This window comes from Pempheris klunzingeri, chromosome 3, assembly GCF_042242105.1.
Source record: "Pempheris klunzingeri isolate RE-2024b chromosome 3, fPemKlu1.hap1, whole genome shotgun sequence".
Lineage (NCBI taxonomy): Eukaryota > Metazoa > Chordata > Actinopteri > Acropomatiformes > Pempheridae > Pempheris > Pempheris klunzingeri.
Window position 1 is genome coordinate 30,029,705 of NC_092014.1, and position 24,725 is coordinate 30,054,429.

Below are 24,725 nucleotides of genomic sequence, written 5' to 3' on the forward strand. Positions count from 1 at the left end.
AATTGCACCACGATGCACTACAGAGTGCCACAGGAAATCATTCCTGCCTCTGGCCATTAATCTATACAGCTCCTCACTCTGAGTGTACATGTTGTTATATGTTATTGTTAGTAGTGGTAGTAGTATTATTGGTATTATATAGTACAGCGTCTTACTATGATAGTACATGTTGTTATATATTTTTATTAGTAGTATTATTATTAGTATTATTAGTAGTGGTATTATTGTTATTATTATTATTATTATTATAAGACTCTGGACTCACCTGGTGCAGTAATTTACCTCTGTGTAATAATTTGTAATAATAATTTTTAATACATCTTTTTTCATTCATACTTTTATATATTTATATTTTACTTTGTGTTTGAAGTTTATTCTTATTCTTATTCTTATTATTATGGCAGCTGTGTGTAACCCTTTGGGGATTATTAAAGTAATTCTGATTCTGATTCTGATATGATAAGATATTATAAGATATTCCCTTATTAGGGTTACAGTAGAGTAACATACACTGAAAACACATTGTCATCTTCTTCCAAACAGGTTTACATCTAAGAAATTTAAACCCTGTCTCCCCATCGTTACTATGGGCAACATGAGATCGCTGGTAAACAAGATGGAGGATGTTTCCATTGTTTCCATTGGTGGCTTCCAAACTGTTCGGGCCAACAGGGATTGCACCAAGAGCGGTAAACGGAAAGGAGGGGGGCTTGCTGTTCTGGTGAACAACAGGTGGTGCAATCCTGCTCATATTACTATCAAGGAGCGCATCTGCAGCCTGGACATTGAACTGTTTGCTGTTGGTCTTCGTCTATATTATCTGCCACAGGAGTTTTCACATGTTGTTTTGGCGACTGTTTACATTTCTCCTTCTGCCAACCTGACTTTGGCGTGTGGCGTCATCCACTTCACCATAGCTCGGGTACAGACTCTACACCTTAGTGATAATAATAATAATTATAATAATAATTAGTAATAGTAATAATAATTTTTAATACATCTTTTTTCATTCATACTTTTATATATTTATATTTTACTTTGTGTTTGAAGTTTATTCTTATTCTTATCATTATTATTATGGCAGCTGTGTGTAACAAAAAGCAATTTCCCTTTGGGGATTATTAAAGTAATTCTGATTCTGATTCTGATATGATAAGATATTATAAGATATTCCCTTATTAGGGTTACAGTAGAGTAACATACACTGAAAACACATTGTCATCTTCTTCCAAACAGGTTTACATCTAGTAGAAAACCAGTATCACCCTCTGTTGGCTGATGAAATAAGTGCAGAATAAATGTTGGGATTTCTTATGACAATAGCCATAGTTTGTCCTTTACCATGCATATATTTCCACAGAAACAAAAAATAATTCTTAAAAAAGCATCTTGAAGGATTTAAAGGTTAAAATTACCACAATTCAGGTCGGTGTAGTTTGTCTGCTTGGACACATAATAAAAATAAAGATAGTACTTTTCCTGTTGGGTTTAGGACATGGTTCCAAGAGACTTTTTTATTGGTCTCATCATCCTGCATATATATACTGAATTTGGTACATGTAGGTGAAACATAGTTGTAGTTCGTCAAAGTTTTGTAGGGGGCGCCGTAGAGCCATTTTGCCCCACCCAAACCCATGAACTAAATCAGATTACTTATTTTAGGCCTCCTGACATGTGTGCCAAATTTGGTGAGTGTTCATGTATGTTTAACCTTAAAAACTAATGTTGCTCTTCATGGTGAACGAGGCGTTGCCATGGTGACAGCGTTTAGCGAAACCTCAAGAGCTTCATAACTTTGTATCATCCATGTCTTAAGAATGTTTGGACCAAATTTGAGGTGGCTGTGGAGACGTCCCAGAATAAAACATGCACTTCCTCCCGCCACTAGGTGACGCTATGACAACGGTTCAAAATTGGCATGTACATGTCTTCAGATCCGGACAGTCATCAAACGGTATAAATTTGGTGAAGATAGGATCTTGTACAGTGGAGTTATAGCACTTTTAATGCTCATGGCGAAGGAAAATTTTCAAACGAAAGTTGCTGCATCACCATGGCAACAACTTTTGATGGAGACTCACAGTGTTCGCTGAACCAACCAAATTTCGTACACGTACATAAAATGCAGTTCCGGGGCTCGAGGTTTGATGGCTTGAGAGCCATTTTCGCCACGACTGATGCGTGTGCAAAGTTTCGTGAGTTTTCGTGTATGTTTAGGCACCCAAATTTGCAATTCATTGGGGAGGAGAATAATAATAATTCCTTGCATTTCAACTATGTTTTCGAACCCCTTGGTGCCCAGACCTCATGGGGTCCTCACACCTCTTGTGCTTGGGTACTGATATTTCCCTCTTGGTGTTTGGCCCCTGACATTTTCTTGCATCCTTTCATTTCAATGGGGTCCTCGCACTGCTTGGTGCTCGGGCCCTAATAATTCCTTGCATTTCAACTATGTTTTCGACCCCTTGGTGCTCGGGCCCCATGGGGTCCTCGCACCGCTTGATGCTCGGGCCCTAATAATTCCTTGCATTTCAACTATATTTTCGACCCCTTGGTGCCTGGGCCCCATGGGGTCCTGACACCTCTTGGTGCTTGGGTACTGATATGTTTCCTTCCTTACTGATATGTTTCCTTCCTTGCATGTCTTGCTTCCTCGCATTTCAGTAGGGTCCTCGCACCGCTGTAAAGTCTGCCGCAATTGGGGCACCACCTCATGAAAATCTTCAATCTCAATCTTCAATCTCATAAACTAGCTAGACTATCCATTATATATATATTTATTATGATAAATAATCAACTTAACTACAAAAGTTATCATACTGATTGCTGATTGTTCTTGGAGTTCTTGTACATTAAAAAAGACTGTGTGTGTTGGAACATTTATTAAAACATAACAAAGTTGAACATACAAACAATCGATCTAAATGTGGGTAACTAAAGAACAATAAGGAGAGAGAAAGAGAGTGTGTGTGTGTGTGTGTGGGGGGGGGGGGGGTGTACATGTGAATATGCAAAAGAAGGTAAGATGGAGGACTACAAAAGGTTTGAGAATCAGGAGGAGACTCACTACAAAATGTTGGTTAGTCAGATCCCCTGGTGTGTGGGTAGAGGAAGCCAAAGGCCCAAGCCTGTGCAGTGGCTTTGTCTCTCAGAAGGCCAATTTGTGTGGGATTTATATGTGAGTGTGTGGGGTAGGTGCCAGGTTAAGAAAAGATTATTACTTAGCATGCAAGAACCTATGTCTGTGTGAACAAACTAAAATCAACTTAACTTAATGGCTTCATAGTAAACTAACACAACACAATAATCAAACTCAGTGAACACAAAAGCAAATCAAAAACCAATCCATTAACAGAGGAGTCTGGCAGAGCCCAGGTGAGAAGAGCCAGGGAAAAGAGGGAAAGTGTGGGGGAACTCACTCTTATATTATATGTTATATTGACCTGAAGTTGTGGGGGTCACGTGCCACACATTGATGGCTGGAAAGCTGGATCCAGGGGTGTTCCACATAGGTATGAAAACCTAAAGACTTTGGGAAACCAAGTTCAGAAAGGTAGCCCTTTGTTCAAAGAGGAAGTCCTTTGTTCAAAGGACATAAAACATACCGTACTTCTGCATTATGTGAACAAGTAGTGTCTTGCCTTTTACTAATTAATAATTATATTAATTATATTATAACACTTGGGCCTGAAGACTGCAAGTTTGAAAAGTACTTAAGCTAGTCATAGTTGTAGAACTAGCTTTATTTTTGAATAACCAGTCACAACATTACACAGCCCTATTTTCATCAGAAATCCATTATGTATACAGATATACACAAAAGAAACTGCATCCAGGAGATGTGCTAAACAGATATATTGCTTCCTAATTAACTCCCACAGTCTTTAGCATCATTGTCAGACTGGTTTGGGCACTTTAGTATTAAGCTACACTTGACAGCTGAATCAAATGGTGCCTAGGTTTTCATAAATGTCATCATCAAGGCACTGATCTGTGCCTTTTGTTGTGCTCATACTGGCAGTTACAGAAGACAAGGAAGCAGAGGATGAAGAAATTGTGTTAGAAAATGAAAAAGGACTAGATGATTGTGTTGTTTTGCAGACTTGAGCATAAAGGTGGGCAAACGGGTCTGGTTTGTTTTCATTTTTACATGACACTTCCTCAATCTTGCTCATGGGGTCAGTATAAATTGGTTCGTCATCTGCAAGACACATTGTTTTTGCTTTATTCTGAGTCACAGTTTGTTTATTCTTTAATGGACTGATTTTGTCATACACCTCTGAGTAGACTGTATCTGGGTGGTCAGTGTTAAAGCAGGGATGTGAAGCGTATGAGTCAGGAGGGGGAGTTGCAGATTCTCTCGAACTGGGAGGTTTGAGTGGGAGAACACTTGCAGGGTCTACATACAGAGCTATGGTTGGGTGTGGTTTTGGTACAGATTGAATGCAATCAACTGGGTCAGCATATACAGCTTCTGACTGGCCACCAAGATGGCCAGAGTGGCTGTCATGTATAGGAATCAGTGGGAGAGGCGTGAGGGTGATAGGAGCTGGTTGCGATGATACACACTCTGATGAACCAAACAAATCTTCTTGAACATGTGCACTATCCTTTAAACCAGTAGATTTCCTGTCCTGTGTCCTGAGTTTGTTCTCTAGAATGGCAGTTAAACTGGTCATATCAGGTATTTTGGGGAGAGGGGAATGACCTTGTATGTTGTGCACCATAACATTCTCACCCTCTTGGTTTTGGTTGCCTAAAGTATCAGTTGAAGTCTTCTGTTTGATGATCCTCTGAATCAGGGAGAATATTTTTTCAGCCTGCTGTGTCTCAAAGGTGAATGTTCCAGGACCAGAGTCACAACGTCTACCAGCTTCAATGGTTAAGGCCAGCTGGTAAGAAAACATAATATATATAATATATTATACTGTAAGCCACTACCCTGCACCCATACAGTTTTAATTGTACATATTTTTCTTCTTTTGTATTATGCATCTTGATTTGTATATTGTATTTCTTATTGGCTTGTTATCTTGTTCTATTTAAGACTTATTGTTCTGCACCAAAACACCAAGACAAATTCCTTTAAACCTACTTGGCAATAAACTTGTGTCTGATTCTGATGAAGCATGTTCATCAATTCTAAGAATGAAAATTAATCCAATGTAACACCCCTTTATTAATTCCTACACTTGTGACATGTGTATAAGTCACTTTTAATAGACATCATATAAGCAGTTAAACCTTACCTTATCTTTTCCATATCGTCTTAGCAGTTCATATGGCCATTCTCTAAGAATGTTCCTCCTCTGTGTTTCTCTCAGCAGCAGTGCCTCTCGCCCAACCTGCAGCCAGTATGACCCCTGCAAGCCGCAGCGTGTTGCTGCATCAGTTTTCTGAACCACCACCCAGAACTCTGGGGTTGGAAAGAAGAAATGAAATGTACCATGCAAATAAAGCAACTTGTAGTTTGATTAAGCTCAGTAGAGTGAAAACATAATTTTACAACAAAATGGATCCTCAAAAATCAGGAATTAACAACTAAAATGTGGGTATTAAGACAATAAGACTCCATGGGAGGAAGCCAGAGTACCTGTCCTGAACCCACGCAAGCACAAGAAGAACATGCAAACTCTACACAGAAAGGTTCATGGCTCAAACCACAAATGGATTTGAACCATATCCACTCTACACAATTTGTCATTTTCATTAAATGATGTAAGATTAGGACTGCGTCTTGTTGCTGGACGCCGACCTTTCCATGCGGCTAAGAATTTTCAGGACAGTGTATGAAGGAGTTACATGTCAATTGCTGTGTCCCCTATGTGGTGCTAGAGAACATCCACTAATCACGTCCTATATTCCAGTATATGTAGTGCTGACTACACCATAAAAATTTCATGGGAATCAAATGATGATTGCCACAGAAGTCTGACTTGCTGTTGCCACTAGGTGGCGCAATGGCTGTGGTCGCTAATTGTATCTGTAAATGTCTTCACACTCGGACTGTCATCAGACCTGTTCAAATTGGTAAGGATAGGACCTTGTACCATCAAGTAACAGCACTTTGAAATTCTCATGGTGAAGGATCGAAATTCGTCACGTTGCCACGGCAACGCCTTTGACCAAGAACTGGTAGTTGTCACCATGGAACATCAAGGTCTTGAGGCTTTTCTGACAAAACATGAGAAGTGTGAATCACACTGGATAATCTACACTGAACGTGCAATAACTTTCTGTGCTAATGGCGAGACATGGAAATTAGACAGCTCGCCACAGGCATGCCAGTTTTGTACAGACCAATGATAACTTTTCATCATTAATGTCTATTCTACATGCTGACTAATTTTGAGGTGGATTGGATCAACCCCCTCTGACTAGTTCGTTCATTTACATCCCCTGTAAATCAATGAAAGTTGACTAAATTTTGACACTTAAAAATGGCTGACTTCCTGTAGGTCATGGCACTAGAGACATTTTTATAGGTCTCATTATGCTTCATATGCGTACCAAATTTTATATATATAGGTGAAACGTAGCCAGGGGGCTAGTTCATTGAAGTTTTGTGGGGGGCACCGTAGAGCCATTTTGCTCAACCCAAACCCATGAACCAAATTAGCTTACTCATTTTAGGCCTCCTGACATGTGTGCCAAATTTGATGAGTTTTCAACCATGTTTAGCCCTTCAAAACGAACTTCCTTGTTCATGGCGAACAAGGCGTCACCACGACAGTGACAGACAAAACTTAAGGGGCGTCATACACATCTTGGGAATGTTTGAACCAAATTTAAGGCAGCTGTGGTTAACCGGTTGAGAGAGAGATGTCTGACGCTAAAACATGCTCTTCGTCCCACCACTAGGTGGTGCTATGACTATGGTTCAAAATTGGCATGTACATGTCTTCAGACCTGGACTGTCATCAAACAGCACAAATTTGGTAAAGATAGGACCTTGTAGAGTGGAGTTATAGCACTTTTAATGTTGGTGGTGATGAAATTTGTAACGCTGCACGGCAACGACTTTAGACAAAAACGCACAGTTTTCACTATGGACCAACATCAACGTCTTGAGGCTTTCCTGACCAAATTTGTGGATCTGGTCAACTGGCTTGTCTTGAGCCATCATAGTGTAAAACATAGCATTTCCTGTTGCCACAAGGTGGCGCTATGACTGTTAATGAATATCAACATGTAGACGTCTTCAGGGTGGGACTGACAAGTTTGGTGCTGATGGATCATGCAGAGTCTAATTATCAACAACTTCCTTTTTCATGGCAAGACACTGCAGTTTGAGGCCTAGCCACGCCCATACCGTTTGGTGAAAACACAAGCTTTTAATAACTTTTCTTCATTAATGTCTTATCTACCAGCTGACCAGGTTTGAAGTCGATCGAATCAACCCCCTCAGGCTAGTTCATTCATTTATGACCCCTATGAATCGCCAAAAAAGAACGAAAAATGCAATATGGCTGACTGCCTGTTGGGTTTAGGTAATCGCTTCAAGAGACTTTTTTGTACATCTTGAGGAGATGCATGTACCTACCAAATTTCGTACATGTACATAAAACACAGTTCCAGGGCTTAAAATAAAATATGTAATTTTTGTGAGTTTTTGTGAGTGTAAGTTTCATGAGTTTTCGAGAATGTTTAGGCCCTCAAAATTGCAATTCATTTCAGATGCATTTCCTTGCATTTTAATAGGGTCCTCACACTGCTTGGTGCTCGGGTCCTAAAAAAGTCAATTTTTGGAGTTACAGATGTTAATCCAGAACAAGACTTTATTCAATGTAGTTTGCTGTGGATATTCATTACCAATAGGATGAATAGTTTTGGTGACTCTATGGGCTTTTTTGTGGCACACATGATGCAATATAATAGGAATAGTTAAGAAAAGGGGAAAATAGTGGAAAAGATGAGAAGATAAAAATATATGAACAGAAAGTTCACCTTCATCTGCTGAGGCATATATCTGATTTTCCTCCATATGAAGATTACAGCCTGAGCCACCACCTCTCTGAGAAAGACAAAGTGCAGGGAGAGGAGAGGGAAGCATCAAATTGTTACATCAAATTAGCAAAGAATGTCTGTAAACCAGGTGTTGTGTACAAATTGATTTATATACTAGATCAATCAATCAATCAGTCTTTATTTATATAGCGTCAATTCACAACAGCTTTATCTCAAGACGCTTTACATAAAGAGCAGGTCTAGACCAAACTCTTTGAATTAAGAGAGAGACCCAACGATTCAGGAATTTAAAATTAAGGATTCAAGAATTCCCACATGAGCAAGCATCAGATATTATATTGAGCAACAGAGGCAAGGAAAAACTCCCCTTTAACAGGAAGAATCCTCAAACAGACTCAGGCTCAGTGTGGGTGGCTTCTGTAAGGGTCCACGTTGGGTGGAGGGTGGAGAGAGAGAGACAACACAAACAGCAACCAATGTACTAACAGTGACTATAGCACTAACAATATGAGTGTGACTAATTAGCAGTATGATATTATTGAAAAATGTGACGAGTGGCCGACGATCTGCAGCAGTAATTCATGAAGCCAGAGAACCACAGCAGCAGGACCAGGACCAGGATCCACAGGAACCTGAGCACCACAGCAGCAGAACCAGGACCAGGATCCACAGGAACCTGAGAGATGAGAAAAGCACAGAAAGGCTCCGGGGAAGATAGCAAGTTAGTGGCAGACTGTGGAGGGGTGGCTGGTTTTGAGCTCAGCTGCAACGGAGAGAGTTGCAGGGCAGGAGATGGCGTGGGAGAGAGGTAAGTAACACCAGCGCACCGGGAACAGGTGCAGTAAATTGCCTCTCTTCCTATTTATACGGTAGCACGCTGGGACCTGAGGAGAAGGAGGAAGACACGTGGCCAGAGCAGAAGCCAGCGGCCTGACCTATTGTTTGCTTGCTCAAAAATAAAAGAACTGACTGTTAACCGAGTCCGGTCTGTTCTGTACGTGCCGGGAGAACCTACGGAGACAAGGTCTCATGTTACGCAGACATTAAGCGGACATGAGACATAATGATGGAGAGGAAGAGGAGGATAGAGAATAGAGAGGAGCCCAGTGCACCATAGGAGTCCCCTGGCAGTCTAAGTCTATAGCAGCATAACTAGGGGCTGGTCCAAGGCCTGAGCCAGCCCTTAACTATATGCCTTGTCAAAGAGGAAGGTTTTTAGCCTACTCTTAAATTTAGAGAGGGTGTCTGCCCACCGAACCCAAACTGGAAGGAGATTCCACAGGAGAGGAGCCTGATAGCTGAAAGCTCTGCCTCCTGCACTACTTTTGAAGACTTTGGGAACCACCAGTAGGCCTGCATTCTGGGAGCACCGTGCTCTAGTGGGGTAGTATGGTACTATGAGTTCTTTAAGGTATGATGGAGCCTGACCCTTAAGAACCTTGTAGGTGAGGAGAAGGATTTTAAACTCTATTCTAGATTTTACTGGAAGCCAATGAAGAGAAGCCAGTACAGGAGAAATATGGTCTCTTCTCCTGGTCCTCGTCAGCACATGAGCAGCAGCGTTCTGGACCAGCTGGAGAGTCTTTAAGGATTTATTGGGGCAGGAGTTACAATAGTCCAACCTAGAAGTGACAAATGCATTGACTAATTTTTCTGCATCATCTATGGATATGATGGGCCTGATTTTAGCAATATTACGTAGATGGGAAAAGGCAGTTCTAGAAATCTGTTTAATGTGGGAGTTAAAGGACAAATCTTGATCAAATAAGACTCCCAGATTCCTCACAGTGAAGGTGGATGCCAGAGTAATGCCATCCAGAGCCTCTAAGGTGTTTGGGGCCAAGCAGAATAACTTCAGTTTTATCTGAGTTTAGCAGCAGAAAGTTGCTGCTCATCCAGGACTTTATGTCCTTAAGGCAAACTTGAAGTTTACTCAACTGATTGAATTCATCTGGCTTTATTGATAAATATAATTGTGTATCATCTGCATAACAGTGGAAATTAATGGAGTGCTTCCTGATAATATTACCCAGAGGAAGTATATATAAGATAAAGAGTATTGGTCCAAGCACTGAACCTTGTGGAACTCCATGTCTAACCTATAATATGTACAAACTGAAATCGATCTAATAGATAGGACTTAAACCAGCTTAGTGCAGTTCCTTTTATACCAATGAACTGATCCAGTCTCTGTAACAGGATGTGATGGTCAATGGTGTCAAAAGCAGCACTCAGCAGTACAGAGAGAAGTCCTCTGTCTGATGCCATAAGGAGGTCGTTTGTAACCTTCACCAGTGCTGTCTCTGTGCTATGGTTGGATATAGGTCTATAGTTAGCTAATACACCTGAATCAAGAGTGGGCTTTTTCAGGAGAGGCTTAATTACTGCTACGTTGAAGGACTGTGGTACGTAGCCTGTTAGTAGACTGATTGATCATATCTAGTAAGGTCGTGCTGATTAGGGGTAGGACTTCCTTAAGTAGTCCAGTAGGAATGGGGTCTAGCAGACATGTTGACAGTCTGGATGAGGAGATTATTGAAGCCAATTCAGAAAGATCAATTGGAGAAAAACAGTCCAAGTACACATCCGGTCTAAGAGCTGTTTCTATGGTTCTTAGGTTTGAAGTTGGATCAGAGCCTGTTGAGGGCTGGAGGTGATGAATTTTGTCTCTAAAAGTCTTGCCAGATTAAGAGTTTTCCAATTTGGTGGCACGCCATATCCTTTCTAGTTTGCGTGAATATTGCTTAAGCTCGAGTGTCTGGGACTTATACCAGGGAGCTTGTCTCTTTTCTTTAATTATCTTCTTTTGTAGAGGGGCGATAGAGTCTAGTGTCATTCGCAGTGAACCTGCAGCACTATTGACCAAATAATCAATTTGGGAGGGGCTAAGATTAGCATGGGGGTCATCCATAGCACAGGGACACACTGGCTGAAATGCTGAAGGAATCACCTCCTTAGATTTGGCAACAGCACTATCAGATAAGCATCTAGTGCGGACCTCTTCTTTATATAGTGCATAGTATAGTAACAAGAAATCAAATGTTATCAGGTAATGGTCTGATAGAATAGAGTTGTGTGGGAAGACTGTTAACTGTTCAATTTCAACACCATAAGCCAAAACAAGGTCAAGAGTGTGGTTAAAACAGTGAGTTGGTTCATTTACACTCTGAGAGAAGCCAATTGAGTCCAATAGTGAGACAAAAGCAGTGCTGAGACTCATCATCAATCATTTTCATTGTCCACATGAATATTAAAATCACCTACTATAATCACTTTGTCCACACTAAGCACTAAGTCTGATAAAAACTCTGAAAACTCAGTTAAGAATTCAGAGTATGGGCCAGGAGGGCGGTACACTGTAACAACCAACACTGGTTTTAGTGTTTTCCAGGTTGGGTGTGAAAAACTAAGGGTAAGACTTTCAAAGGAGTTATAATTAAGTTTGGGTCTAGGTTGGACTATTAAACTGCTGCAACTCCACCTCCTCGTCCAGAATCTCGGGGAATATGGGTATTAATATGACTGGGAGGAGTGGACGTAGCCAGGTTTCTGTCAGACATAATAAATCAATATGATGGTCAGATATCAGATCATTTACTAAAACAGCTTTGGATGGCAGAGATCTGATGTTTAAAAGTCCACATTTCACTCTCCTGTCCTGTTTCATAGTGCCAATGGGATTAACTTTGATGAGATTTTTATGCTGAACTCCTCTCCTGATAGACTTAAATGATCTGAATGGTCAAGGGACAGACACAGTCTCTATGGGATGTTGGGTGGGTGACTGTTCTAATGGAGGAGCAGAGAAGTGTGTAAGACTGCAGCTCTGCCTCCTGGTCTCAACTCTGGGTTGTCAGGCTTTAGGACTTATAAACTTCACCATAGTTCTAGATAAGAGCGCAGCTCCGTCCAAAGTGGGATGGAGGCCGTCTCTTCTAATGAGACCAGGTTTTCCCCACATTGTTAGCTGGGCACCACCTCCAGTGAATAAATGATGACATGCAGCTGTACATGTCATCACTAGATACAAAATTGTTGTCTGCTTATGGCGTGTTTAGCCACCTACCTCTAAGCCTAGTTCTGTTTGAGGTTTCTTCCTGTTAAAGGGGAGTTTTTCCTTGCCACTGTTGCCTAATATAATATCTGATGCTTGCTCATGTGGGGATTCTTGAATACTTGAATCCTTCATTTTGAATTTCTAAATCGTTTGGTCTCTCTCAATGAAAGAGTTTGGTCTAGACCTGCTCTTTATGGAAAACGTCTTGAGATAATGCTGTTGTGAATATAACAGAATTGATGATTATTGATTTACCTGGAATAACAATTATCAAGGTATAAACACTCAACAATTCTATTGTAATTTCTCTTTCACCTGAAACGTGCTGTGACACAGGTTTTCCACCCACTCCACACAGTCATCCTTGAGTGCAGCAAACACGATTGTTTTGTCATGTGTCTCCACGCAAAATGCTGACATGTTCTCCTGCGAACAGCACAGAAAAGCAGCTTGCAGTGCTTGGTTACTATTACTCATATGTAAACATTAGAACAACCCAAAATGCTGACCATGGGACAGGCCTCAGCGTTTGGGGGGAGTCTGAGGACACTGATCAGCTCAGACAGTCGGACCACCTTCAGCTTCCTATCCACACGAGGCTGGTGGTGTCTCCTGATCCCAGCACCATGATCACCTCCAGCACTGCCACCTAAAGGATACATTGTGGACAAGCAGATATAGAATTAGGAAGATTATTTACTGAGAAAGCCAAAAAGATAATCTTACATATGTAGCCGTCGAACCGGTAGTTTGTGGCTGCCTCACTTGCCCTATGACCTCCGGGACTGTCCTGTGACAGAGGAAAAGGGGGGGTTTGCCACGAACCCATGCTTTAACAGTGAACTGGCTGTGAATTAAAATTTGGTTAAAGGAACTGTCCAAAGTGCCCACAGATCAGTTAATGCTAATTAACGTGTTCTTTTGTCTAATGGTGTAACCCACATGTTCATGAATATCCAAGAAGCCAACTAACAAATTACAACATTTAAACTAAACTAACCAACAGTATATCCAATCCATGTCTGTTTAATCTGTGTAATGTGATAATTAGAGTAATGGAAGTTAATGCAAACTTGAGAATGTTAAAGATTAGGTTATTGTGTGTCATGCCTTTTAGGAAGTTATTTGGTAAAGACTTAATGAATATATGTATTAGAAATAAAATATCTTGATTCTGTATACCATGCAATGTTAGGAATGAAAATGGATTTGGAACATAGTGAATATGAAACAGAAATCTAATTTAGTACATCTAAAACTTTTAAGTGATGACACAGACGAGAACACGCCCCTAAGATGCAGAGGATAAAACCTCTGTATCCCCTCCTGTCATTGCTTAGCTCTCCGTTTCCGCTTTGCCGTTTTTTTATTTTATTTTAATTTTATTTCTAAGTTTTTCTTTTGTTACTTATAATCTTTGTGCCTGCTACCTTCAAGTTAAACTTTTGTAGACCGTTCTTCTGAAGTTATAGCTGATCACTATGACTGAAAGTCTAACAGAGTTTTCTTAAAGTCCTCTTAAATACCTGCTGAAACGCCAGCCAGAACCAAGTACTTTTTGATAGCAACTCTCGTTTTGATAACTCTGAACTGTTGCGTGTGACCAGCGACAACGTTTTCTTCGTGAACTTTAAACGAGTTTTGAAGCTGAGGCCAACATCAGAGCCAGATCCTGCACCCTGCCTATTAAGAGCTGAATGCCACTGGCTGTCCTGTAGTCCGAACGGACTGACAGACGCCCCCGCCAAGAACCAGCACATCCTGATCCACCAGAACCTTCAAGTTCCTGAACCACGGTGCCGAGTGAACTGAGCCAACATCGCCAAGGCCTTCCAGCCTCCTGTCTCAGCCTACAGAGAGAGGTCCTCTCTCTCCTCCTCCTCCTGGAAATCTGCCAGGGACGCTGACAGCTGACCCTGCCTGTGTGACTGCGGACCCCCGCTGGATGCAACGCTGCTGGACCAACGGCCCACGTGAAGTATAACAGCTGGTGCTAGTTGACAAGTTGGTGTCAGTGTAGCTCTGAGATCTATCTAAATCTGCAGGGAGAGTAGTCAGTGAATCCTCTATGGTTCTAACTATAACATTCTTAAAATCAAACGGGTTTCCCTCGTCCTCCGGTAAAATCCGTATTCAATTTCATTTCACTATCCCCAAATCCAAAGTTTTATCGGCAATGTTAGTCTTATGTCTTGATTGTTGTCTGTCTAGTGTCATTTCTGTCTTATTAGGGCCCGAGCGCCAAGCGGTGCGAGGACCCTATTGAAATGCGAGCATGAAAAACGTGCAAGGGAGGAAACGTGCCAGTACCCAAGAACCAAGAGGTGTACGGACCCCATAGGCCCCGAGCACGAAGGGGATGAAAAAATACGTGAAATGCAAAAAAAACAGGCGACCAGGGGGCCAAAAACATAGTTGAAATGCAAGGAATTCTTATTATTAGGGCCTGAGCACCAAGCGGTGCGAGGACCCTATTGAAATTCGTGGGTGCAAAACATGCAAGGGAGGAAACATGCAAGTACCCAAGAACCAAGAGGTGTAAGGACCCCATAGACCCCAAGCAGGAAGGGGCTGAAAAAATACGTGAAATGCAACCAGGGGGGCGAAAACATAATTGAAATGCAAGGAATTATTAGGGCCCGAGCACCAAGCGGTGCGAGGACCCTATTGAAATTGCGTGGGGGAAAAACATGCAAGGGAGGAAAACATGCCAGAACCCAAGAACCAAGAGGTGTATGGACCCCATAGGCCCCGAGCACAAAGGGGATGAAAAAATACGACAAATGCAAAAAACCAGGCTACCAGGGGGCCAAAAACATAGTTGAAATTATTATTCTTCTGGTTCTTATCCACAATGAATTGCTAATTTGGGGGCCTGAACATGCACGAAAACTCCAAAATTTGCACACGCATTAGTCATGGTGAAAAGTTACGTATTTTAAAGGTTTCGTAAATGGGCGTGGCAAAATGGCTCTGTAGCGCCCCCTAATGTCAAGCCCCGGAACAGCGTATTATGTACATGTACGAAATTTGGTGGGTTCATGAATCTCTTCAAGACGTACAAAAAAGTCTCTTGGAGTGATAACCTCAACCAAACAGGAAGTCGGCCATATTGGATTTTTCACACAGTTTGGGCGATTTACAGGGGACGTAAATGAACGAACTAGCCCGAGCACCGAGTGGCACACTCGGCGAGGACCCTATTGTTCTTCTACGTATTCTTATTATTATTATTTGTCTTCAGCCACTTTGCAAGGGGAAATGGGGTGCAAGGGATAGTCGAAAACTCACCAAAATGTGCAAACATTTCAGGAGTGGCGAAAAATTCGATATTTTATGGGTGTCAAATATGTGCGTGCAGAAATGGCTCTATAGCGCCCCCTAAACGGCAGCCCCTCCCACCACTTTGAGCTAGAAACATGCAATTTGGTGAGCACGTGTATGACATCCAGGCACAAAAAAGTCTCAAGGACCCATACCGGGAAATGAACAGGGCATCCAGTTTTTTGCATAAAGTGTCAAAATCTGATGATTTTTGGCCAGTTTTGGGTTTATGAAAAATCTAACTAGTCCGACACCGTTCATCCGATCAAGCTGAAATTTGACTATGTTGCAGTCAAAGACTTAATGATGAAAAGTTATCAAAGGCAGAGTACAATATAGAACGGCATGCCGTGGGCGGAGCCTCAAACTTTAGCCTTCGCCACGAAACAGGAAATGGATCATAACTCGGCTGTAGATGATCATATCTGAACGAAAGTTATCATGTTTGATGACAGTCCGGCCCTGAACACATCTGTAGGACAATATTCACCGACACTCATAGCGCCTCCTGGTGGCAACAGGAAACGTCATGTTTTACGCCGTGGCGTCCACAGACGAGACGAATGAGCAGATCTACTTCAAAATACTGTCAGATGATCCTAACGTCTTAGATGAAGCTGTGGAGAAAAATCGGTGACTTTTTGTCAACATGGAGGGGATCTGGCGTGGCGGCGAAGTTTGACCCTTCACCATGAAATTTCGATCACCCATAACTTGGTCACACAAGCTCCTATCTTTACCAAATTTCCTGTGTTTAATGGCAGTCCGGGTCTGAACAGCTGTGCAGGACAATTTTGAACGATAGTCATAGCGCCACCTATTGGCGGGAGGAAGTGTAACGTTTAACTCTCGAATGATTATCTCCCAGCAGGTTAACCACCATTTTTGGCGATTTACAGGGGACGTAAATGAACGAACTAGTCCGAGGGGGTTCAAGCAATCGACTTCAAACTTGGTCAGCTGGTAGAGAAGGCATCAACGATGAAGAGTTATTAAAGGTCTCTACAAAACTTTAACGGTTTGGGCGTGGCGAGCTGTCAAACTTCAGTGTCTCGCCATGACTCGTAGTCAAACAGGAAGTTGTTAATAACTTGACTGTACATGATCCAATCAGCACCAAACTTGGCATGTTTCATGAGAGTCCCGCCCTGAACACGTCTACATGTCAATATTCATTCACAGTCATAGCGCCACCTGGTGGCGACAGGAAATGCTATGTTTTACATTATGATGGCTCAAGACCAGCCAGTTGATCAGATCCACTTCAAATTTTCTCAGGTCAGCCTCAAGACGTTGATGTTGGTCTGTAGTGAAAAACGTGAGTCTCCGCCAAAAGCTGTTGCCGTGACGACGTGGCAAATTTCGATAATGCATTTTCCTTCGCCATGAGCATTTAAAGTGCTGTAACTCCACTGTACAAGGTCCTATCTTCACCAAATTTATACAGTTTGATGACTGTCCTGCTCTGAAGACATGTACATGCCAATTTTGAACCATAGTTATAGCGCCACCTACTGCCGGGAGGAAGTGCATGTTTTTTTTCTCGGACGTCTCTCTCTCAGCAGGTTAATCACAGCCATCTCAAATTTGAACCAAAGATTCTCAAGACATGGATGATACAAAGTTATGAAGCTCTTGACGTTTTGTCAGACGCTGTCACCATGGCAACGCTGTTCGCCATGGAATAGGAAATTGCTTCAACTTCAGTGTACATTATCCAATCTGTTTCAAACTTGTCACGCTTAATAAGAGTCCCGGCCTGAAGACATCTAGATGGCAATTAGTGACCACAGTCATTGCGCCACCTGGTGGCAACAGAAAGTAACAAGTCTATGGCAATGATCATTTCATTTGCACGACATTTTCACAGTGTAGTCAACACTTCATATACTGGAATATAGGACGTCATTAGTGGCTGTTCTCTAGCGCCACATAGGGGACACAGGAAGTGACATGTAACTCATCCACTGTCCAAAATACATGAAAATTCTGAGCCGCGTGGAAGGGTCGGAGTCCAGCAATGGGACGAAGCTGCCGCACACCCCGACGTGCACGGAGGTGTGAGGGCCCTCCAACGCTGCTTGCAGCTTTAATTCGCATTTATAATCATTAGTGTTTTATGTTGATATTTAGCGGTTATTAATAAAAAGGTGTATTAACTGCCACTTCGCTGCCTGGATATTTCTTCATAACAAGGTCTAAGAGGATCATTGCCACTGAGAACTTACACATTTAGAACTGAGACTGTTTAATGTTTAATGCTTAATTCTTAAGGTTACATACCTGAAGCCATCTGTGCTAATAAAGTAATTAATAATTCTCCGTAAAGACGGAGTGGTGCCCCTATTGATACGAGAGCTTTTAATTAATTAATTAAATGGTAGTTAACCCTTTAGGCGCCGGAGTTTTTTCAAGAAAATATACAATTTTGATATCAAGATTTCAAAAGGCTATAACTTGAAAGTAGTTTGAGATAAAGGTATACTGTCAAAGAGAAAATTGTTCAGTATGACTCAAAGTCTGTGATGGGAGTGAAATTATTCATCTAATTTGCATATTATGACGTCACAAGGTGGCGGACATATTGGAAAATGTTCAATTTTGATATCAAGGTTTCAAAAGGCTATAACTTTAAAGTGGTTTGAGATAAAGGCATACTGTAAATGTGAAATATCTTTAGTATGAAACGAAATTTGGGATAGGCTCCAGAATTCATCATTCAGAAAAAGAGAGATGAAATCAATGGGCTCAGAATTTGTCAGATCGTCCAACCAACAGGCTCAACAAAATTTCGGATCCACTTTTGATACTCTTCCTCTTCTCTCAAGAACTGCCAGCCATCATCATCATTATCATCGCCGCCGTGATTTACGGTGCGGCGATGAACGCCACCTCCGCCGCTATTAGCGGTGTGTTTTTTCCCGCGGCGTCTCCCGCGTCTGCCACGACAACCGCGGTTGTTTTCATCCCCGCTACATTCACCCATATTTGCGGTGTTATGAGCCCCCCTGCCACCTCGACCACGTCCCCTGCTTGACGATCGCAGAATGCTTCACCCCGGCCACGCTGAGGTGAAGCATCCGCTATACCATGTGCTGATTGTGGACTATGGCGCGCGGACTCGCCGTCACTACTAATGTCAGTTTCTGCTTCACTGGACAACTGCATGTCTTCCTCCACGGAATCGGAGTCAGCCAGTACCTGACAAAGTACTTCGTCGATGGTAAACCGACCTCTCAGCATCATGAGTAAATGAAAAAACACTCTTTCGCTCTCGCTATGCTCTGCACTACAACTTCTGCTTCGCCGCCGCGTCTCTGCGCCGGAGGGTGTTTTACAAACTCTTTTTACTGTAAAACTTTGAATAGAACCACGCCCACAAATGTTGCTCAGATTACAGGCACACATGTCCGCCATGTCCTGGTGAAAAGTAATAACAAGATTCGGCACCACATTTATAGATACAGCCTGTTTTATTCAGCAATGTTGCTTGTCGCAATTTTGCGACTTTGGCGCTTAGAGGGTTAACCTGCTACATTATATTGGTGCCACCGCGTGAGGTCCACCTCTATACCTGTAACATATTTTGGTACCCCAGTGAGAGGCCCTATATCTACTACACATTATTGGTGCCCGCGTGCGAGGTATATCTCCTACATTATTGGCTTCCCGTTGTGAGACACCTATACTCCGCTACACATACATTATAATAATTACCCACCAAAGGCTAACAGAATGAGGAACTAATCACTAATTTATATATCTATATACAGTATATATAAATTAGTGATATATATATATATACACTGTTGCCCATAAAGTTGGAATACATTTTTTTTACCTCTTCTCATGAAATGATTGTGACAATGTGATTTATTCTTGATAAATAAAGTTTATATCTTCTCAACTTTATTCATCAAACTCTTCCAACTTAAACCACAATGAACCTTTGCAAACTGTGTATTCAGGTTTTAACAAAATTGGGGGTATTGAACAATTATTCCAACTTTATGGGCAACAGTGTGTATATATACATATATATATATATATATATATGCTCTTACAATGTTCTGCTGTTGTGCTTGTTAACTCTTGTGTTTTTCCAATGCAATGTCAAACATTCCTGCTTGTTCACACTCTGAACCCTGTCACACTATGGACTAAAAACACACATACCACTCATGAATATTTTTTAAAGAATACCTCTGAATTAAAGATTTTGACAGATTTAGCATGACCCAAGACAAAGTCTCATAACTGACATATCTTGGTTGGAGTGCTTTTTTTTGTTTATTTGTTCTGGAATTTGGTAGCTCTGCCAGGCTTAACCTTAAAATACAGTTGGACCTCCATTATCTGTCTGTATTCATTCAAACCCCAATAAAATTGTTGAATATTTTCATCCAACGGTCACTTTTTTTCCCTTCTTCCCAGGCTTAGATGAAAAACATCTATGAGAAAGATGTAAAAGTGACAAATATAAAGATGGCAGGAGGAGACAAAAACAGAACTGCCACTAGGAGATCTGAATGAAATGACAGGGTTCAGGTTCTACCTGTTAAAATTAATTAAAATCAAAGGAAAAGAATATACAGTATACGGATTACCTGGTACTAAACAACCAAATATCTTTAAGGATAAAAGTGAAAAATATAATCAAATGAAAAGTCAGAAAAATTAAACAAAAGCACAAAAAATAAACACTAGAGGTCATCATTGCCATTTTTGTCTTCAGCTGAGGGTGTGTGTGTGTGTGTGTGTGTGCGCGTGTGTGCGCGTGTGTGCATGTGTGTGTATGATTCATAAACAAAGGCAACCAAAGAAGAAACAAATGTTGGTTCTGTTTTTTTTTTTTTAACAGACATTTTTCTTTTCAGAGTTTTATCTTATTGTTATTCATTAAATATAATATTTACTTACACTTACGAGAAACAGCTGTGCTGTGAGACATCTATTGCTGGCATTAACAAAACACTGTCAATCTACTGTGCTACACTTCACTTTCTTGACTGCTATAACTACAGCTTTCTACACTTAAGGTGTCACACTTTTCCTTCCAATCTAATGGCTGATTTATGTTTTCCGTTTTTACTCTGCTATAGTTGTAGGTCCAGTTATCATTATAAACTTCATTAAATTATAAAATTTTTATATATAGACTATATGTTGTGTGTGCACAAGAGTGTGCATATGACTTCAGATAGATAATTGGAGAAGAGCTGCATCATGAAGATGCATCTGCTGATCTTATATAACACCATCACCAATTCTGGGCTCTATTTAAGCTGCCAACTCAACTGTTCATATTCATTTGCTGCCACTGATCTTGCTGCTGCATACTACACATCCACCATGATTCACCTATGGCCCATTTTCCCGTGATTCCTCATGACAGGTACTATGGTTATCCTACCCTGCTCATGTTTTTTCTGGCTTACTCTGAAGTGATTTGGAAACATTATGAGCTATTCTGTACCTCCCATATCCTGGATTTCCAGTCGACCGACTCCATTGCAACTGTGAGGAAACAGAGACAACCACACAGGCTTCCATTCCTGACAAGTGACAGAGATAGATGATTAATGAGAGAGAAAGCTGGCTATAAATGGATAACTGTGTAAATATATCTATGTTACGTAGTTCAAGTTTACATAATCTTGCCCCTACACACACACTACAGTTGCACTTAAAATTATTCAAACTCATTGCAAATTAGGTGTAGTGGAAAAATATACAAACTTTCAACTGTGTTCAACAAACAGCTCAAACAAGAACCATTAAGATAACTCAACGGCACTAAAATTGCAGGATGTTTCTCCAAATTCAACACAATATACCACGTTTAATGACTACTGTAGTCTCAAAATTATTCAGCCCCTTCTTGACAAGTACAGTGGTCCCTCGTTTATTGCGGGGGTTACGTTCTAAAAATAACCCGCAATAGGCGAAATCCGCGAAGTAGTCAGCTTTATTTTTTACAATTATTATATATATTTTAATGCTGTAAAACCCCTCACCATACAGTTTATACACTTTTCTCAGACAGGCATTAACATTTTCTCACATTTATCTCTTGTTTGACTTGTTTGTTTGTCTTGCAAACAGGCAACACTTAAAAGTCACACTGCTAGCGATTGAACATTTATGTAAATTTGGCAAGCCGAACGCATTCTGTCCTGTACAGACACGGCACGGAGGAGATTAATTGACAGCAAAATTCACAACAGGTTTGATCCATGAATCGACCAATACATTTCCTGGTTCAGTTAGAATTGGTATTTAAACAGTCCTCCTCATCGTGCTGTTCACATTCTGACATCATGAGACCAAGACGACACCTAACAATTGATCAACAGCACCTCGCCATTGCGAGGCTTCAAACAGGAGGTCCTCAGACGGAAGTGGCCACTGAGCTTATAGTGTCACAGAGTGTCATCAGCAGGTTGCAACAGTGATAAAGAGAGACTGGAAGAGTCACAGAAAGGAGAGGAGTGGACGTCTTTTGGCCACATCCCAATTTATTGAGACATTGAAATTTTTTGTTGTGGTATACCCACCACTGTTGTTAGTCTTTCTTTCAATAAATTGTTTAAGATGAAGAAATTGCCATTGCAAGCTTCTACTTAAATGCCCAACTTTCATGATATAATATCAATGTAGCATTAACTTTTTACATTTTCCATACATTTCACCTGAAAGTCGAATATCCCTAACTTTTTGTGAGTAGTGTAAGTGCTCTTGTGAGGGATTCTATTCAGGGGGTTGTATAATGTTGAGACTGCAGCAGTCATTAAGAGAGGCATATTCTGTTGAATTTATTCTGTTGAAACCACTTGTAATATTAGTTGTTCTGATGTATTTAAATTGTTCTTGTTTGAGATATTCATTTAACACAGCTGACAGGTTATCAATTTTGACAATACACCTAATTCACAATGGGGGCTGAATACTTTTGAGTGCAACTGTACCTTCAATCTAAAACCTTTCCCTGTAAAGGTGGTTATCAGTTTCAACCCTCTTACATGTGACATAGAGAAGTAAACATTAGTCCCATACAGAATAGTCCAGATGAGTGTCAGAATGCCACACACCTTATTACTAATTATTACTTATCATTGTCCGAGTGAGTATTACAGTGCTGTTAAGGAACACGTTACAGGACTACAATCTAATTTTTAAACACATTATACATTATTACTTAGTAACAGTAAGCCACATATATCTCACATTTTATGTAATGTATTTCAACTATGATAATTTGCAGTAGGGTTACAGTGATTTATAATGGATCCATTGCATTTCTATACCAGTTTAAAGTTATAGGCGTGATGGTTGAGATTAAGATGGCCACTGCGCTGAAAGCACACAACATTAAAGTGTGCTCTCTGTCAGTGCTGCACAGGAATGTGTAGTGTGGAAACTGTGTTGTGTTTCAACTTGTTCATTTGGATTCCTGCGCCGAAGTGTCCTTTGAGCAACGCACAGAAAGACTTACAGCTTATTCTACCAAAACTCTGTGTCCTCTTGTATTCCCTCAGCTAACTGTGGAATCTGAATCAACCTAAGGCAGAAATGATACTAAAGTATATATGAAAAACATAAAGCACAGTACGATAAGTCTGTCAATCTTTCTGTCTATCTTTATGATTTTTTTTATTGTTGTAGTGTCAAGTTAATTTTCATGCAATGTTCCTTAGAGGCTGATAGGATTATGGTTTTATTACTGTAAACATAACACAAAGCAATTATCCAATGTAAGAGAACGTGGCTGTATAAGTCTATGTCATATCTACTGAGAAACAGCTATTAATGTTTAAATATGTACTCACTTTGCCAGCTTTGTGTGATTGGAGGAAAACCTTCCCTGTTTTGGCCTGAGAATCCATCTGGGAAGCAAATGCACTTTGGATTCAGAGAGATATGTAAGGTTTTCTTTCTTTTCCTTTTTTTCCTTTGGTGAATTGTGGAGTTGGGGCGTGCCCACAGTGAGACATTCTTGAAATATGATCCTCACTGGATACACATACTTAGAAATGTAGCTAGCAAAAGTGGGAGGGACAGAATTCAGGACTAATTCAATGTTTTTTTTCATAATGACATTTATATCTACACATAATATACATTTAATCTTAAACATAAACATAGATCAACAATTACAGATTGTATGGTTTGTTAATAGAAATTCTATCCACTGGAGGCCTAATCATAAGAATGAACAGACAGACACACACACACAATGTATTATATTTACTTATGTCCAGATCTTGTTTTACATTCAGTGAAGGACTTATATTTACATTATCTTAAATCAGATTTTGTCCAGATTTTGCTTTACATTCAGTAATGCTTCTTTTGGGCATTAATCATCTAAAATAACACCAGGCTGCATGAAAGGTCACTGCTAAAAATAATGACGATGTGAGATTACATGCAAAGGAACAAAAGCTGCTTCACCAGCGGTCCTTCTTCTTCTCTGAGCAGGTGTCAAGCAGCAATTCAATACAACTTTCCTATTATAAATAGTCCTTCCTTAAAATTTGTCAAATCTTTATAATTTGTATCAATGTCTTTCTTGGGTTTCTGCAAACAATGATTAGTTGGTGAATATCTCTTTTACTTTGTTAGTTAAAAAAAAACTACCCCAATAAATATCTCCAACAAATGTGGACCAGTATGATAAGCAGAGGGACTAAGGTATTATTATTAAAACTCACCAGGAGTATTACGTTTTAAAAGATGTGTTTCAAGTTTGAAGAAAAATGGATAGTTTGTTCTTTTTTGTTACTCAAAGTAAATATTACCAAATCTAGGGTGAATTAACCTATTGTGAGACAATGGCATTATATCATATTCAAGAGAAGATTCAAAGCGTTTATTGTCAAGTGTACAGTGCAGAAACGGGTTTCCCTGTACAATGAAAATCTTACTTTGCCATCCACCCTGAATGCCAAAGAGTAAAAAAAGAAGAGGATAGAATAAAATATAAAAACATATAAATATAAACTACTATTGCTAAATAAACTGCTATTGCTTAACATATAAATATATTTACAAAATGTGCAACTTAACATAAAGTACAGTCAATGTGCAGATGAATGTGCAGATTAGAGGTAGTTGTGACTCCTATTGGCTGTTAAGGAGCCTGATGGCAGAGGGAAAGAAGGAGTTTCTGAGTCTGGACGTCCTGCATTTCAGACTCCTGTACCTCCGGCCTGAGGGGAGGAGAGTGAACAGTTTGTGTTGGGGGTGGGTGGGGTCCTTGATGATGGAGGCAGCCCTCCGGGGGACTCTGTGTCTGTAGATGCTCTGCAGAGAGGGCAGGGGAGTCCTGGTGATCTTGGACACAGTCTTCACCACTCTCTGCAGGCGTTTACGG

At 40.6% G+C, this 24,725-nt stretch overlaps 1 protein-coding gene across 1 annotated transcript; it reads right to left on the minus strand.

Annotated features, from left to right (window-relative positions):
- Window positions 1–3,847: 3,847 nt before the first annotated feature.
- dok1a (docking protein 1a) lies at window positions 3,848–23,242 on the minus strand. The gene is made up of 7 exons (XM_070828495.1): window positions 23,179–23,242; window positions 20,826–20,904; window positions 12,535–12,674; window positions 12,341–12,451; window positions 7,948–8,014; window positions 5,250–5,416; window positions 3,848–4,892 (listed from the first exon to the last, which is right to left on the minus strand). The coding sequence occupies exons 1-7, from the start codon at window positions 23,233–23,235 to the stop codon at window positions 3,945–3,947; spliced, it is 1,569 nt and encodes a 522-aa protein (XP_070684596.1). The 5' UTR covers window positions 23,236–23,242; the 3' UTR covers window positions 3,848–3,944.
- Between the last annotated feature and the right edge of the window lie 1,483 nt (window positions 23,243–24,725).